A 15891-nucleotide genomic window follows, 5' to 3' on the forward strand; every position below is an offset into this window, starting at 1 on the left:
TCAGTCCTTCTGCTTGCTAGTTTTGCAGAGGGCCTGGGTTCGGTTCTCGGCACCCACATGACTCAGCTCACGAATACCTGCAACTCCAACTTGAGAGGACTCAACACGCAGGTCTCCGTGGGCACCTGCACACGTATGGTACATATAAACTCACACAGGCACACACATGTACTAATAAGTAAATATTTTGTGGTGCCGGGAATGGAACCTAGGGCCTTGTTTGTGTGAAGTCAGATCAAGACCACCGAGCTACACCTCCAGTCCTATCATTCCATGTGGTAAATGAGGAAACTGGAGGCTGGAAGGGGGTGTGTCCTCAAGATTGCCAGGGAGCAAATGGCAGAGCTCCGGGTCTCAGGCGAGCCCCTGCCTCCAGCTCCCCGCTGTTCCACATACACACAGAAAGCGTGAGATCAACCTAAAGGCTTGAGAGTGCAACACGCACAGGTCTTGGGTTCTAACAACATCACCAAAACAAAACCACCCATAACCCGGACTCCCCCATCCCCTCAACCCAGAGCTGCAGAGAAGCCCCAGGTCCCTTGAGCTCCTGCCTGTGCTCCAAGAGCGACTTCAGACATCCAGCCTCTCCTGTGTGTGACCCGAGAGAGGATCTCACTGGAGGTGGACAGTGGCTTGACATTAGGATCTTTGCAGGAGCCCCTCCCTACCCCAACCCCCAGTGCCTGAGATGGGGCAACAGTTCCTACTCTAACCAGCCTAGCAACTTTCCCACCTACCCACAGGATACAGACTTCATCAGTACAGAAGGCTAGGATCAGAGCAGGCACTGCGACACAGACAGTCACACAGTCACTTAGTCTGCCACTGGTCTTCCCTATAACTTCTCCGGCCTAACCACCCCAAGAGAATGTCAACCCCGCTTAGCAGGTTTAACTCAGTTCCTTCCTAATTTCCCCACCAACCCTAAAGAACCCCCATTAGAAGGCATTTTTCTGAGGAAGAAACAGAAGTTGCTAGTGGCTACCTAGCTGGGTGCTTGGCACAGGATGTGCCTTGGTTTGCTAACCTGCAGAATGGGGTCATAACAGCCTCTCAAGGTGGCTAACGACTGCACAAGACTGGGGAAGCTTGGGCCCATGGACAGATGCAAATGAGGCCCTGGATCTAGTGTGTTCTTGTCCACCCCTCACACCCTTCAGGCCTGGCCTGATGAGGGAAGGTGCCATTGTCTGCTGGAACATTCGCTCAGCCCTCAGAGGCTGAGAAACGCTGAGTCATCCACCCAAGCAGAGGCCTCCCAGGAGCTGAGGATGATGGTCCCAACTCAGCAGGAAGGCACCCAGGGTTCCTGTGCACAGGGCAACTCCTGAGCTGGCCCACTGAGGCCTGAGTCACTGGGGCTCCCCGTTGGCCTCCCTCAGCCACCGTAGGGCTTGTGGACACTTAGATTCTACTCACCAGAGTCTACTCAAGACCTCCCCTATCCCCTACCTCCACCCCCCACCTACAGCTACATCCAGACCCACCAGTGCCTCCACGGTCTCCTGGCTTCCTAGATATCCCTCTCCCCATCTCATCCCCACACAACACTCCAATGTAGCTGCTCTCCCATCTCCTACAAGGTGAGTCCCCAGGCCCGCAATCTCCTATGGCTGCTTCTCTGACTGAACCCCTCTCTCTCCTTTTTCAGAGCCCACAACCTCAGCTTCTAAATCAACCTAACTTCAACTCTTACTCAACTGCCCTACAGGCGCCTTGTTCTCCCCAGAGTGTGTTTCCAGGCCCTTCTTCAACTGGCCCTATCTAGCCCCCCACCCCCACCCCTCCACTCCCCATAAAGTCCTCAGGACTCTGAAGCCATTCTGTTCGCAGCAGACTAAATCAGCTGCCATCCCTGGCCTTGGGGAAAGCCAGTCAGACTCCATCCTGCATCATCATCATCCTGCAAAGCCCTCATCAACACCGTCCACCTGGCCTCTGTTCCAACCTCTTCATTTCTTCTATCACTGAAAGATACTTTGGGTACCTTAAGGCCTAGGTCAAAGGTCAATTCTCTGAGGACCTTCCAGACATTCATAGGTTGAAGACTGGGAATGGCTCTGGGGCCCTGGACAGGTGCCAGACTGACAGACAGTTCTCAGAATCCTACTCAGAGGGAAGCACAAATAACCCTTCGTTGCAGGGAAACCCCCTCCCACTAGGGGCAGGGGCTATTCCAGGCCATTGGGATGCAAAGTAAACTAAACACACAGATCCACGATAAAGCTGTCTACCTTGAGGTAGAGCACTGAAGCAGTGCTGTCTACTCCAGCAGATAAGAGTGACAGGAAGAGAGAGAGATGGGGACAGCATCCAAGAGACCTCAGGGAGGTCTCTCTGAAAAGGTGATATTTAGCAAAGATTGTAAGGAGACTGAGTTAGCCAGCCACACAGAACTCTAGGATGAAGGGAGGTGATGGGGTAAGCCAGTGCAAGGGCCCTGGGGCCTACTGCACTTGCAAAATAGCAGAAGCCAGCAGGGTGTGGCCAGATGGATGAGGGAGAGCAGAAAGCTATAAAGACAGCAGGCACAAGGGCAGCCGGCAGCTGGCCAGATCGCACAGGGCGCTGGGACTTCCACCCTTACTTTGAGTGAGGTGGGATCTTGCGTTTTGTTTCTGAGCCGAAGTCGCACTATAGTGCCCAGGCCGCGCTCAAGCTGTCCTCCTTCTGAACACTGAGGGTCACATTACAGGTAGGTGCCAACAAGTCCAGGAGCAAGGTAAAGTCCTGGAGGGCTCTGGGCAGAGCGACAGAACCTGGCTTTGGCTTTTTTCCCCAAGTCTCCCCTGACTGTATGAGTGAGGAAGAGATCATTTGGCTAGAGTAGAGGTGGGAGCCAGTAGGAAACTGATGCCCCTCCAAGCTGGTCAGGGCTGGGGACAGGGAAGGAGGCACAGATGTGGTGGGGCTTGAGATGTTGAAGACAGAACCCAGAGTTTTCAAATGAGTTGGCTGGGTAAGGGGACAAAGATAAGGTGAAGAGAAAAAACAAACAGCAAAATACCCCTCCTAGATGTCGCCCAGAAGGGCAGGGTGCAGGGGCTAGATGGGAGGGAGGGGCTGAGCAGCAGGGCAGAGGAGGAGGGGGCATGACTTGGCTTTCAACAACCTGATTTTTGGACCTCCAGTGAATTCCCTCCATGCCGCCTCACTTTTCCTATCTGCCTCAGAGGAGCCCCATGTCCCCGGGGTGGCCAAGAGAAATGAAGACTGAGAGGTTGGTGACCTTGTCCTCAAGAGCCAAGCAGCTTTCCTCCAGCCTCCCAACCCCCTGAGGCTGCCCAGGCCTGCAGCTGCAGCTGATCAGGACCAAGGGAAGAGGAGAGGGGAGGGGGAAGGCGGGAGGGAGGATGGCATCTGCCTCCCCAGGCTGGGCCAGCAGGTGGAAGGGCTGATGGAGGTCTGGAGCCCTCAGGCAAGGGCTCTGTAAGCCTGGGGTGGGCGGAGGCTGAGGACACTCTGTTGCTACCCCTCCCACAGCTCAGACAGGGCCAGACAGAGCTCTGGCGCCTGAGCCCTGCTTACTGGGGGAACCCAGGAAGGGCTACTGACCCCTCTAGTCCCAGGTTTCAGGGAGCACATTAATTAACTGGCACATGGTAGGAGCTTGGGTGACTGGGAGACCTGCTCAGACCCTGGCCTACTAGATTAGCACGGAGTAGGTGGGCGCTCAACAGGGCCTACCAGGTTGTGGTGAGCCTTCCCTCCCCTCGGCCTTCCTAGCACAGAGGAGGGGTACAAAGGAAGGGGCTTCAGTGAGTTCCTGCCAAGTTTGCCAGGCCCCGGTTGGCTCAGAAGAACAGAGATGCCTCCCGCACAATCTCAAGGACCAAATCCTGGCAGCCACCTACTGAGTGCCAAGGACTGGCTGGATCTCCATTCCCACAGCCCCATTCCAAGTCCGTGACAGCTTTCATCACTGTCTCCATTTTCCGGATGAGAAGAGTAAGGCCCAGCAAGCTGACACAGCAGCTAACTTCTCCTACCACTTGCTGCCGTAGGACCCATGTGCTTTGGGACGCGAACTTCACACTAGTCCCACAAGTGAGGTTGGATGCAGACCCATGGCCCTGCAGCTTGAAAGCCTTTGCCCCAGGCTCACCGTGACCGTATCTAAGTGTGGCACTTACTCTAACAAGCCAGTGGCCACAATAGGCTTCCTCCCACCCCTCTGCCTGTTTCGAGGCTCAGGGGCCAGGCCTGGTTTTCACACTAGCAGGGTGACCTTGAGCGCATTCCTTAACCACCGTCCTCAAGGACAGCAGCGGCTCTCCCAGGTTGTCCAGGTCCTGCATCCTTTGCCTGTTTTCCTGGGATCCTGTCCATGGGACCCAACCTACTCACTTGAAGTTCAGAATCATCTGTCCCAGAAGGATCCATCCTGCCCTAGGGACTGGACTTTGTGCCTAGGGGTAGGAGGGGACCGTTATGGCTTCATCTTCCAATCACTCTCACTTATTTCCAGTCATCCGGCCAAGAGAGACACACCAGAGTCAGGGTGTCCACTTGGGCTGGCCTAACTATAAAAAAAAAAAAAAAAAAAAAAACAGCCCATGATCAGCATGCCACCAACCAGCCAGGTCTCTCCATCAGAACCTCACACACAGTCACCCCATGGTCTGCCAGCGCAGCACCCCAGGTGCTCCCACATCTGCCAACACAGACGCTTACAACCATGCTGCCTCCCCCCACCTGCCCACACCCATACCCGGCCACACATTCCCACCAGCATTCTCAGCCAACACACTGACAGGCACACCCACGTAGCTGACTTGTGTATGTGCACTGCGCACAGGCACTGTGCACATGTGCTCGAGCCCATGGGTCTGACACTTGTGTACAGCGCTGTCAGCGGTACCAATCTCTAAGGTAGGAGCTGACTCGGAGAAGCCAAGACTTGTCTGCAGTTGGCACCCTTTGTCCCTGGAGAGCCCTAGCCACGCAGGCCTCCCCACCCCAACTGCTTCCAACCTACCCGTTGGTGCTCCCAGGAGCACTTTCAGGGTCTGGCCTTCTGGACAGGAAGGTAGCACATCTGGTCACATAGGAGAGGGCAGTTTAGTGGAGGAAGAAGAGTACACATTGTCCCCACCACAGAGGAGTAGCCCTGAGCCAGATGCCTAAGAAAGTCATGGCCTGACACTCAGCATCCAAATGACACTTAGCTCGAAAATGCCTTCCCAAGGTTCCAGGACCTGGTACCCAAATTATGGAGGCTTAATTAATAATGAAAAGGTTTCCTTCTGCCACTCCTGAGGAATCTAAATGGGACCTGTACCAGACATCACTGTCAACTCTGTCCCCAAAGTTCCCCAAGACCCAGGATAACAGAGACCTTTCTCACCCAAGCTTCTCCCATTGTACTCCAGGAAAATCCCAGACATCTTACAAGGCACCAAGCTACAGTACCAGACATCCTGACCAGAGGGATTCTTCTAAACAAATTCAGACTAAAATGCAAGAGACTGAAAGCCGATATGAAAGGGTTAGACATTTAAATTAGATTAGGTTGCAATATACCTCGAGTCAGAACAGAAATGTGTATGAGACAGCACCCAGCCCTAAGGCCCACCCACTCACTAGAATAGTCTAGGGAAATTTCTGAAGTTCCCTAAGCCTCAGTTTACCTATCTGTCTGGTAGTGATAATAGCAGTGTTGGCCTCTAAGCTGCTATGAGACTTCCACAAGCTGAGGTGGCATCTCGACACAGTGACAGGCACACAGTAGGCCTACAGAGAAACAGGTGTCACGAGGGCTCTGGCCTTTAATCCCAATACTAGAGAGGCATAAGCAGACAGATCCCTGCAAGTTTGAAACCAGCCTAGTCTACACAGAGTTCCAGTCTAGCCAGGGGCTACACAGTGAGAGACCCTGTCTAAAAGAAGTGGGGGGGGGGGGAGAAGGGGGAAGGAGATAGGAGAGAGGAAGAGAAGGAGAGATGCTGCTGTGAGGGTTTGGAGAAAAGGAAAGAACACTGAGGTAGGTATCCCACTGAAGGTCAAAGCCTGTTGTTACTCAGTCGAAGCCTGTTACAGTGTTACTAGAGCATAGGAGGCCCTTTCCCGCCCAAGCCAGTGGCCGCAGGTGCCAAAGGTTTACACAAAAGCTCTGGGGAGGAAGACTTCAGACTGTGAAAATGCTTTCCACTAAATGAACGTCATCTGCAAACTGGGAAAAGACCACCATTAGTCAATTTGGCCAGCGCAACACCTGGGGTCCAGCTCGCAAAAGCCCTCTGTTGACAGTGAAGTTGGGCAATCCTCGAGGGGACCCTGGAGGAATAGGGCACTCATGGTGGGATCCAAAGCATGTGCTGGGCCCAGGAGAGGCCATAGTGGAGCTCAGAGACCTGTGCCCCAGTCCTAGCTCTCCACCAATAAGCTGCCTCTCCCTGGGGCCTCGGCTTGTGTACTGGAAGTTGGTGCTGTTGGGCTGAGACAATTTCTCTCCAAAGAGCCTGGGGGTTTCTCTTGACCTGAGAATTGGCAGCTGGCTTGGAGTCCTACCCCAGCCTAATCTGTAGCCCTCCCAGGTCCTAAGGCCAGTCCCACTCAGAGGCCAGGCGGAAAGAAGAGCACCATGTGGATCCATGTGGCTGGAACAGAATCTGAGGGTCTTCCCTTGGAAGGGTTCACTTCCCTTGCTTTGCCACCAATGTGGTCAAAGCAGGTCAAACACAAGAAATAGTAAAGCCTAACCCAGCTTCGCCCAGCCAGAGGCCCTGGCCAGCTAGCTCTTATCATAAAGAGATCTTATCCCCATGAGCACCAGTGAGGGACTCCGCCCTCTCTCAGTCTTCTGCCTGCACCTTCCACTTCCTGTGACAACCTGCATAGGAGACCAGCCTGCCTCCCCCAGCTAGGCTTCCCTCCTGCCCAAAGCCCCACCCCCACATGGGCCCCAGCTGCAGGAGGCCCTGCTGAGTGTAATTCCCTGCGCCCTCCTCTCTGCCCTGGCCCGTCCGGACAGATTAAGCCTTTGTCACACACACCCAGAAAAGCTCAGGGCCAGATGGGACAGGACAAGTGTCAGATCATAGACCTGAAGCCCGAAGCTAGCCTGGAAACTGGGAAAAGGCCCTGACCACAGCTCCTCGTAGAACTGTAGGGGGAGGAAAGGGGACTTGAGGCTGGTAAGAAGACACACAGGATGGGTTACTCTTGAACTGCTGAAGCCTATCTCTGGCTCCCTGATTCCCTGGCATTTCCTCCACTCCCTACCGGCCCTCCCTCTATAGTCTCTGCAGTATAGTCTCTATATCACTTTGTCAGCGGTACCTGTCTTCCCTGCTAGTCGGGTGTCCCAGGAGAAGTTGCTTGCCCTTCCCAAATGCCCAGTGCTAACCTCAAAGTCCTGGGGCCTATCCCCAAGGCCTGGAGACTCCGGATAAATGTCATAGACAAAGGTTTATGGCCCAATGACCTTCACAAAAACCCGCACAAGACAAGACTACAAAATCTTTCCCACTGACACCAGAAGCAACAACAACTTCTATTCCATATGTATGTCTGCACATGTGTGTATGCATGTGCATGTCTGCACATGTGTGTATGCATGTGATTGTGTGTGTGTGGATGGGTAGAGGCAGAGAGAGATGACCCTTTACATCTTTCATAAAAGGTCCGATTGAGGCCCTCCTCGGAAGAGGTCAGGGCTGCCTCAGAATTTCCAGCAGGGTCTGCTTCTTAGATCCGCTAAAAGGAAAATGGGCAGAGAAAAATTATAGCAGCACCCCAGGAAAAGATTTGGTGATGGGGCGGCAACACCAGTGGCTGGCTCTGGTTGGCTAGGCAAGTGGCAGGTAACTAACAGGTTCTCTGGGGACAGGCAGGCCAGGCAAGCAGGCATGGGGAACTGGAGGGACAGGCTGTCACAGGAGGACATCCTGTTGTGTTTGTCATCCTCCCGGCAGCCTGGGCAGGGAGGCCTGGGTCCCGTTTCTCTGCCTCCCAGGCAGGTGGTCCCCTGGGGAAGGTTTATTATTGGTCTTGGAGCCAGGGTGGAGGCTTGTCAGGTCCCTGCTGTAAAAGGCAAGCAACGTAGACTGAGTGGGCTTCTGGAAAGATCTGAAGCAGCTAGCCAGCTAGCTCAGGCAGGACTGTGAGCCCAGGCCTAGCACCAGCTTCTGTAAGTGGATGGGAAGGGGTGCTCTGGCATTGGCAGCTGTGTGGAATAAAGGGCTGGACAAACCACCACCTCATGATTCCCACTCCTTAGGGGAATGGGTAACCCACAGAGAGACAGAAAGCCAGCCACCAGGTGTGGGAGCATCTCCCCTGAACCCCAATAGTGGATGAATTGGGGATCCTGGCTTAGATTACAAAGGAGTTGGGGAAAGACAAGCTGCTGGGAAAGGGAGCCAGGAGAAAGATGAGGTGGGAACTGACCTGGGAAGCCCTGAAGGCTTAAGGCAAGGATCTAGCCAAGACTCTGGTGGGTGGCTGCCCTAGGAAGAACCACCTTGATTTGAGGGGAGGGGTCTCACGATGGGAAGAACCAAGTGGAAGTCCCAAACTGGCAGGGTGGGAAGGGATGACAGCTCACCTGCCCCGTAAGGGAAAATGGACAGTGATTTGGATGGGGGAGGATCCTTGATCTATCGGAGCAGGGGACAATGACCCAGACTCCCTGGGTTTGAAGACGAGTGCCCATTTATTTGGGGCTCCGTAACCAACGCCACAGGGACTCAGCCCACTCTCCCGCTCCGGGAAGCCGGTGGGCGCGCCCCTCGGCCCTGCCCCCTGTTCCCTGTCCGGCCGGAGGCGGCAGCGGCGCAGATGGGCTGCTGGCGGCCGCAGCGGCAGCGGCGCGGTTATCAGCGCTCCTCGCAGATGGGCCGCCAGCCCTCTGCGCTCGCGGCTCCCACTCCCCGCGGCCTGCAGCCCCGTCCCCTGGGCGCGGGGGGGAGGCGCCTCGGGCTCCACTCTGCCTCCCGCCTCCCTCCCTCGCGGTCCCCTCACCCCGCGGGCCCGGCCCGGGCGGCCGCCGGAGGGGGAGGGGGAGGGGACAAGTGCACTTTTCGTAACGACCGAATCAATTGTGTGTGAAGAGCCCGCTCCGGCCGGGGACAGGGCTGAGCGCGGGGCGGGCGCGCCGGACGGGGGAGGAGCGCGGAGGGGGGAGCGGGGGAACAGGGAGGAGGGAGGCCGGCGCAGGGCGGCCGGGCTCTAGCGCTCCGGCCGGGCGAGGCCAGGGAGGGGCGGCGGGGAGGAAAGCTAAGCTGGCCCGACCGGGCCGGGCCGGGAACCGAACACACTACCCGAAGGTCTGGGCAACGGAAAGTTCAAAGCTCAGCAGCGCCCAGAGAGCAGCCGCCCCCCCCCCAGCCCCCACCTTCTGCAGAACAATGAGGTCCCGGCAGGGGGGAGCCGCGGGGCCCAAGCCTCACGCCCTCTCCGGGTCGCCCCGAACCGAAGGGGATGCCCCCGCCCGGCCACTGGCCACCGGCCTCCTCCTTTCCTGGTGCTGCGGTTACCCGCCCCCTCCCCAGCGCCACCGGGGCCGGCCTGGGAGACGGGGGAGGGGAGGGGATGAATAGGTCATGCCGCCCCCGTCCCAGGGTGGGGGGAGCGCGGGGCCCAGGGGGCGGCGGGGACGCCCCACCCACCCTTGGGAGGCTGCTCCTGCGCCAGGCTGCGGCTCTGGCTGCCCCTCCCCGGGCCAGTGCCGGGTGGGGTCGGGGCGACAGTGCCAGAGCTAGCCCCCTCCCCTGGTGCCGGGAGGCCCAGTGGACTCCCCGTCCCGCCGCTGCCCCTGCCTCCCCACCCCCGCAGCACCACCCTACACACACACACACACACACACAGACACACGCGCGCGCGCACACACCAAACACACACACAGACACACACACACACACAGACACACACACACACACACACACACACACACCGCCCAGCCGGCCCGGGGGCGGGAGCGCGAGGCGCCCGGGACAGGCGGCCTCGGGGCGGGAGGGGGGAAGGCTGGAGCTCCGTAGCAGCCGCCTGCTGGCGGGGGAAAAGGGGGAGGGGAGGGGACGAGAGGACAGAACAGGCTGGGGTGAGCAGCCCGGGACAGCCCGCCCGTCACGGCCATGGCCCGAGCAGCGGCGCAGAGGGGGGCAGGGACGCCCCAAACCCGGAGCTCTGCCCAGGCGGGCCAGGGAGGGCTAGTGAGCAGGGACGCGCGCGCCCCGGGTGGGCTAGACACACGGACAACCCCAGAAACACACCATTCGGACACACATCCACACCCCCACCCCGCCCCCGCCCGCCCCGATCCCGGCCACGGGACTGGCCCGCGACCGCCGCGCGCGCACTCACCGAGCCCGTCTTGACCGGCACATACACCACTTGGCCCATCTTGGGTTCCCGGCCGCTGCCCAGGCGGAAGCCCTTGGAGCGCACCCAGAACTGGAACTTGCCTTTCTCGCCCGCCGCCGGGCCGCTGCCCGCGCCGGTCCCGCCGCCGCCCTGCAGGACCTCGGCGATCCGCTGGTATTTGCTGCGTGTCACTGTCTTGGTTTTGGCCGAGTCGCCGTAGGTGCGCAGGCACCAGTCCCGGAACTGGCGGCCCAGCTCCGAGTCCCCGGGGCTGCGCTCGCGCTCCCAGCCCCCGCGTAGCAGCAGCGTCGGCTTCGGCATCCTCCCGCCGCGCCCGGCGCCCTCGGGGGCGGGCCGGCCACCGGGCCGCCCGGTGCTGAAACTGGGCTGGGCTGGGCCGGGCTGGGCAGGGGCGCGCCGCGCCCGGGCTGTCCTGCGGTGTGGCTCCGGCGCGGCTGCTGGATGGGCGCGGGCGGCGGCCGGACGCGCGGGGCTGCGGCGCGCTCTGTCCTGCTCGGGGCGGCGGCGGCGGCGGCGTTGGCGGCGGCGGCGGCGGCTCGCCTCCTGCTCCGCCTCCTCCCCCCCCCGGCCGGGATGCAGGAGCGATGGAGGCAGCTTCGGGCCCGGAGGTGCAGAGGGGGCGGGCCGCCCCGCGGGCGGCCAGGGGAGGCGGGAGGCGGGGAGCGGCCCCGGGCGCGGGGAGCGAGACCGAGCCTGGGCGCGGGCGGCAGCGGTGGCTGTCAGCTTCCGCGGCTCATCCTGCTCCTGCTCCGGCTCCGGCTGGGGCTCCCGCTGCCGCTGCTCTTCCTCCTCCTCCTCCTCCCGCGCCCGCCTCCACCACGCCGCGGATCCCACCTGTTAGAGCGGCGCAGGCTGCGCCGCCCGCCCCCCCCTCCCGCGCCTGCGCGCCCAGCCCCCCTGCCCGGCCGGGCCCCTGGGGGCGCGGGGGCTGCTGCACCCGCAGCGGCCGAGAGGACTACAGCCGCAGGCGCGCAGTACCCAGCTAGGGATCGCGTTCCATCCGGCCGGTCCGGCCCACAGCCTGGAAGGCCGCGTTCTGCCGGGACGGGCTGACTGTCCCGCGGGGAGTAGGGCACATACCCTAGCCCAGCCACAGGCGTCCCCAGCCTCCCAGGTTGGGACGTCTTAGCCGAGATAGCCCAATCCAGACAGTTTGGGACAGGCTCCTCTCCTCCTCCTGCAAATGGCCTGATCTCTCTGGTGTCAGTGTGGGTGCCAGAATAGGGGTGTTCCCCCGGGGGAACCCCAAGCCACCACCCTTTGGACCCCCAAACTTTCTCTCCTTCCACCTCATCTGAATTCCCCAAAGATTGTCTGGCCTTGCATTAGTGTAGGTGGGGGTGGGTAGCCCCAGGCCCCACAGAAGTCACCTTGTCCAGTGGCCTCACTACAGCCAACCTCACTGCGCCTCTGAAGACCTTGACACACCCACAAACCCATGCTGAGAAGCCTGACCTTCCCGGGGTGCACCTTGGCCTAGAATCCCTTAGTGAATAAACTTAGTGACCTCACATCCCCTCCTGCCGGAGCAGATCTGACCAGTATAGAACTTCCTCCTCCCCTATGAAATTACAAGCATAAATAAAGGTGCAAGCCAATACTTCAGGATTTCTGCCTTCCTTTCTTACGGGGCATAAGAAATTACCGCATTATCCTTTCTGCTGTCCCCTGGCGGCCACCCCCATGTCACCAGGCCACTCTTACGGGCATATTATCACTCAAGAGTTGAGTCCTAAAACAGGACCATTTCCTGCCTAAGAACTCCTAGGTATCCATAACCGAGTCATCGGGACTATTGCGAGCCAGTCCCTGGCAGCTGTGAGGCCATCCCCATCTTAGAGAAGGGGGTCTGGGCATTGGAGAGGTGGCTTGACTTGCTCAAGGTCATGAGAAAGGATTAGCGGTGTGAGTTTCTGCTCACTTCCGCCTGGCACCCACTTACCATTTCACACACAGGCCTCCCCTCTCAGGTGGGAGCTACACCCCCTCCCCAGCCAGAGTCCCCAGATGCTCAAGGCCCATATCTGACTCATCCCTGAATTTCCCAGTCCTGGTACAGCATCTGGCATACCCTAGGTGCCAATAAATGCTGGGAAGAACCTAAGGGGTCTTCCAAGTTCCAACCTCTCTGTATGTCACATAGATTATTTTTAGATAATTTACATTTCTATGTTACTTTATATACGCCAACAACTTCGCCACACTCACTTTTCCTCCTCATCTTCCCAAGATCTCTTTTTGGATCCCTGCTGCCGTACCCACTTTAAAGAGATGGCCATTGGGAGCTGGGGGTTGGGGTGAAAGAGGCAGGAAGATTGAGTTCAAGGCCAGTCTCCATAGCATAGGAAGCTTCAAGATAGCTAGGATTGATTCCACTGGGGTTCAGAAAAGGGAAAGTTCTAGCAAAAGAGGACCAGCCCTGGAGTGTAGGGGCTTCTGTATGACTTTTCAAATGTACAGATATCCCTACAGCTGGCTCCCCCTCTAAGAGCCAAAGTCTTCTGCCTGCAGGTGCTCATGATCGCTGAATAAGGGGGTCCTGTGGGTGGCGGGGACCATAGTCTCAGTCCACCAAATAACCACTAAGCCAGACCACCTCTCCACCAGTCTAGGTCTTTGCCTGCTTTTCAGGTTGTAAACGCCTACTTGTTCGTCTTGGACTGAGGTCTAGTGTGTCTGGTGAGCTTTGTGCAGAAGTCAAACAGACTTGAAGTAGCATGCCCCCATGCTCCCAGGTTCTGCCCCGCAGCTTCCATTTTTGCTGGGTGACCCCAACTTTATCATCTGTGAGAGAGGCAGTACGTCATGGATAGAAATACTAAAGATAGTATATGTAAGGATATCTGCTATATAAGGTACTCAATAAGTCCTCTTTTTCATGGGGGCCAAATAGTAGTAAGGGTGGGAAATTACATTTACTGATACCGGGTTGTTTGTTTGTTTGTTTGTTTTTTGGTGTTTCATTCATTCGGCAAACAATAATGGGAACATGGTAGAGGGAATCTCAAGGTCCCACTCTCCTGAAACTCCTCAGTGGGTGGGGGGAATGGCCTTCAAGCAAACCAGCTGTCAGTCATTGAGATTGCAGGGAAGGGGCCATGATGGAAACAGCACACTATGGAGAACTATGGAAGTAAATAATGCAGGAAGTAGCTGCTATTCTTAGGGGTTAGGCAGGCCCCTCTGAGGAGGTAGGCTTGGAGAGGTGCCTTCCGTGGTGGGTTCCCTGGAGCCAGCCATCCTAAGTTCTGGGCAAATAGCCTTCCAGGCAGAGGGAACAGCAAAGACAAAAGGCACTCCTGTGAGGTGGGGCCAGGAAGACGGCTCAGTGGTGAAGATGCTTGCCGTTCATCCACATAACCTGAGTCCAACCCTCAGGACCCACATACAGGACAGAACCAATTCCTGCAAGTCGTCCTCTGACCTCCACAGGGCATGTCGCGCTGCCCTCCCTGAAAACAGATATATAAATGTAATTTAAAATTTTCAAACCAGACATAGTAGCACATACCTTTAATCCCAGCACTTGGGAGGCAGAGACAGATGGATCTCTGTGAGTTGGATGCCAACCTGATCTCCAAGTGAGCCAGGACAGCCAGGGCTATGTAGAGAGATCCTGTCTTTAAAAAAAAAAAAAAAAAAAAAAAAAAGCAAAAAAAAAAACCCTGAGAGAGTTCCAGGATAGCCAGGGCTACATTTTTGTCTTTAAAAAAACAAACAATTAAAACCCAAAGCGTTGGGGGCTGGGGATTTAGCTCAGTGGTAGAGCGCCACCTAGGAAGCGAAGGCCCTGGGTTCGATCCCCAGCTCCAAAAAAAAAACCAAAAAAAAAAAAAAAAAAAAAAAAAAACCCAAAGCGCTTTCCCCAAGATCTTGGTAAGAAAAAAATATCTTCTAGAAAGTGGAATTGGTGAGCAGAGAGGGGTTGGAGAGCAAGGGCCTTGTCTTTTGTTTTCTGAGATGGTATAACTATAGCCCTGGCTGGCCTGGAACTTGCTATGTAGACCAGGCTAGTCTTGAACTCCCGGAGAGCCACCGGCCTCTGCCTCTGCCTCTGCCTCTGCCTCTGCCTCTGCCTCTGCCTCTGCCTCTGCCTCTGCCTCTGCTCTGCCTCTGCCTCTGCTCTGCCTCTGCCTCTCTGCCTCTGCCTCTCTGCCTCTCTCACTGCCTCTCTGCCTCTGCCTCTGCCTCGAGTGCTGGGATTTAAAGGTATGTGCCACTATGCCCAGAAGAAAGCAGGGGTGTCGATGTCAGGGGGTGGAGGTGGGGGTGGGGAATCTTGATTGTATCCTAGATCCACAGGAGCTAGTTAGAAACTGGGGTACAGAGGAAGGGAAGAAGGTAGCTTAGAAGCTATGAAATCGGAAGCCTGAGCTTCTCCCCAAAGCCCCCCAATACCAGGCATATGTAGCCTCTTGTCTCAAGAGGTGCTGGGAAGAGACTGAAGAGAGCTGACTCCTGGGATGAAGATGGCCTTCTCTCCCCCATATTCATCCCCACTGCTGTGGAAACAGATCCCTAGACCTTTGGCCTGTTCCTATCAACTGTATCCTGCCCGCAGAGGATGCTGGGTCAGGGCATCTTCCACAACTACTCCTCTCTTCCTCCCCTTGCAGACACCTGTCAAGGGGACAAAAGAAATCCCCATGAGGCAAAGACTAGTGAAATACCATTTGGCTTTTTGTTAAGGTGCTTTTCTTTTATTTTATGTATATGAGAGGTTTGCCTACATGTATATGTGTGTACCAGGTCCATGGAGAGCCTGCAAGAGGCCAGAAGAGGGTACTAGATCTCCTGGAACTGGAGTTACAGAGCGGTGTAAGCCTCCATGTGTGTGCTGGGAACTGAACCCACATTCAAACGCTCTTAACCATTGAGCCATCTCTTCAGTCCCTACCTTGGGTTTCTGGTTTGTTTTTCTGTTTGCTTCTGTTTTTTGTTTTTGGAAAGGGAGGTGGTTTGTTTTAATTCTTGGTCCATATGTCCAAACCCCAGGCCTCCAACCCCTTCCAGTGGTACTAACAATGCATGAGGTCGCCAAACTCAGTAGGCAGATCAACTGAATCCCCAAAAAGGACAGAAGCTGGTGTCCGCAGAGCACCTGGCTTTGCCTATCACAGATCACCTGCCTTTCTTTGAGCTCTCCTAGGTTCAGGACAGTGGGAATGTAAACACACAATGACCACAAGGCCCATAAGGCTGTGCTGGGAAGCTCCTGGCTTGGCCTCTGAGCCAAGAGATTCAGGCCCTGACAGAGGCCCAGCCCCCTGAGGGCTGGAAGTAGCTAGTGCCAAGCCTGACACCACTCTATTAAGCCACAATCACCTCGGTATCTCCCTGCCGGCCTGTCTAAGCCACCTGACTTGCTGTAGGTTCAGCCCCATCCCTCAGTTGACTCAAGGACTTCCTCAGAGCACTGATGGACCACTGGGCTTTCCCTAATGTTGCCTTGAACCCACAATTGCAACATCCTCTACTACCCGGGGTAAAGTTTGTGGCTTAATAAATAATTATTGCATGCATATATAGATCGTCCTCCTACCCCTGCTCTTGGTGGCATAA

General features: G+C 56.8%; 1 protein-coding gene across 2 annotated transcripts in view; it reads right to left on the reverse strand.

Moving 5' to 3' along the window:
- Nol4l (nucleolar protein 4 like) overlaps positions 1 to 10633 on the reverse strand; it is a 120289-nt gene extending 109656 nt beyond the window's left edge. For both annotated transcript variants that reach the window (XM_032904475.1, XM_032904474.1), the window contains exon 1: positions 10309 to 10633. In XM_032904475.1, coding sequence (XP_032760366.1) covers positions 10309 to 10629 — 321 coding nt within the window. In that variant the 5' untranslated portion in view covers positions 10630 to 10633. The remainder of the gene's footprint in view (positions 1 to 10308) is intronic.
- Positions 10634 to 15891: the final 5258 nt, after the last annotated feature.

The sequence above is a fragment of the Rattus rattus genome, chromosome 5, assembly GCF_011064425.1.
Source record: "Rattus rattus isolate New Zealand chromosome 5, Rrattus_CSIRO_v1, whole genome shotgun sequence".
NCBI classification, from domain to species: Eukaryota; Metazoa; Chordata; class Mammalia; order Rodentia; family Muridae; genus Rattus; species Rattus rattus.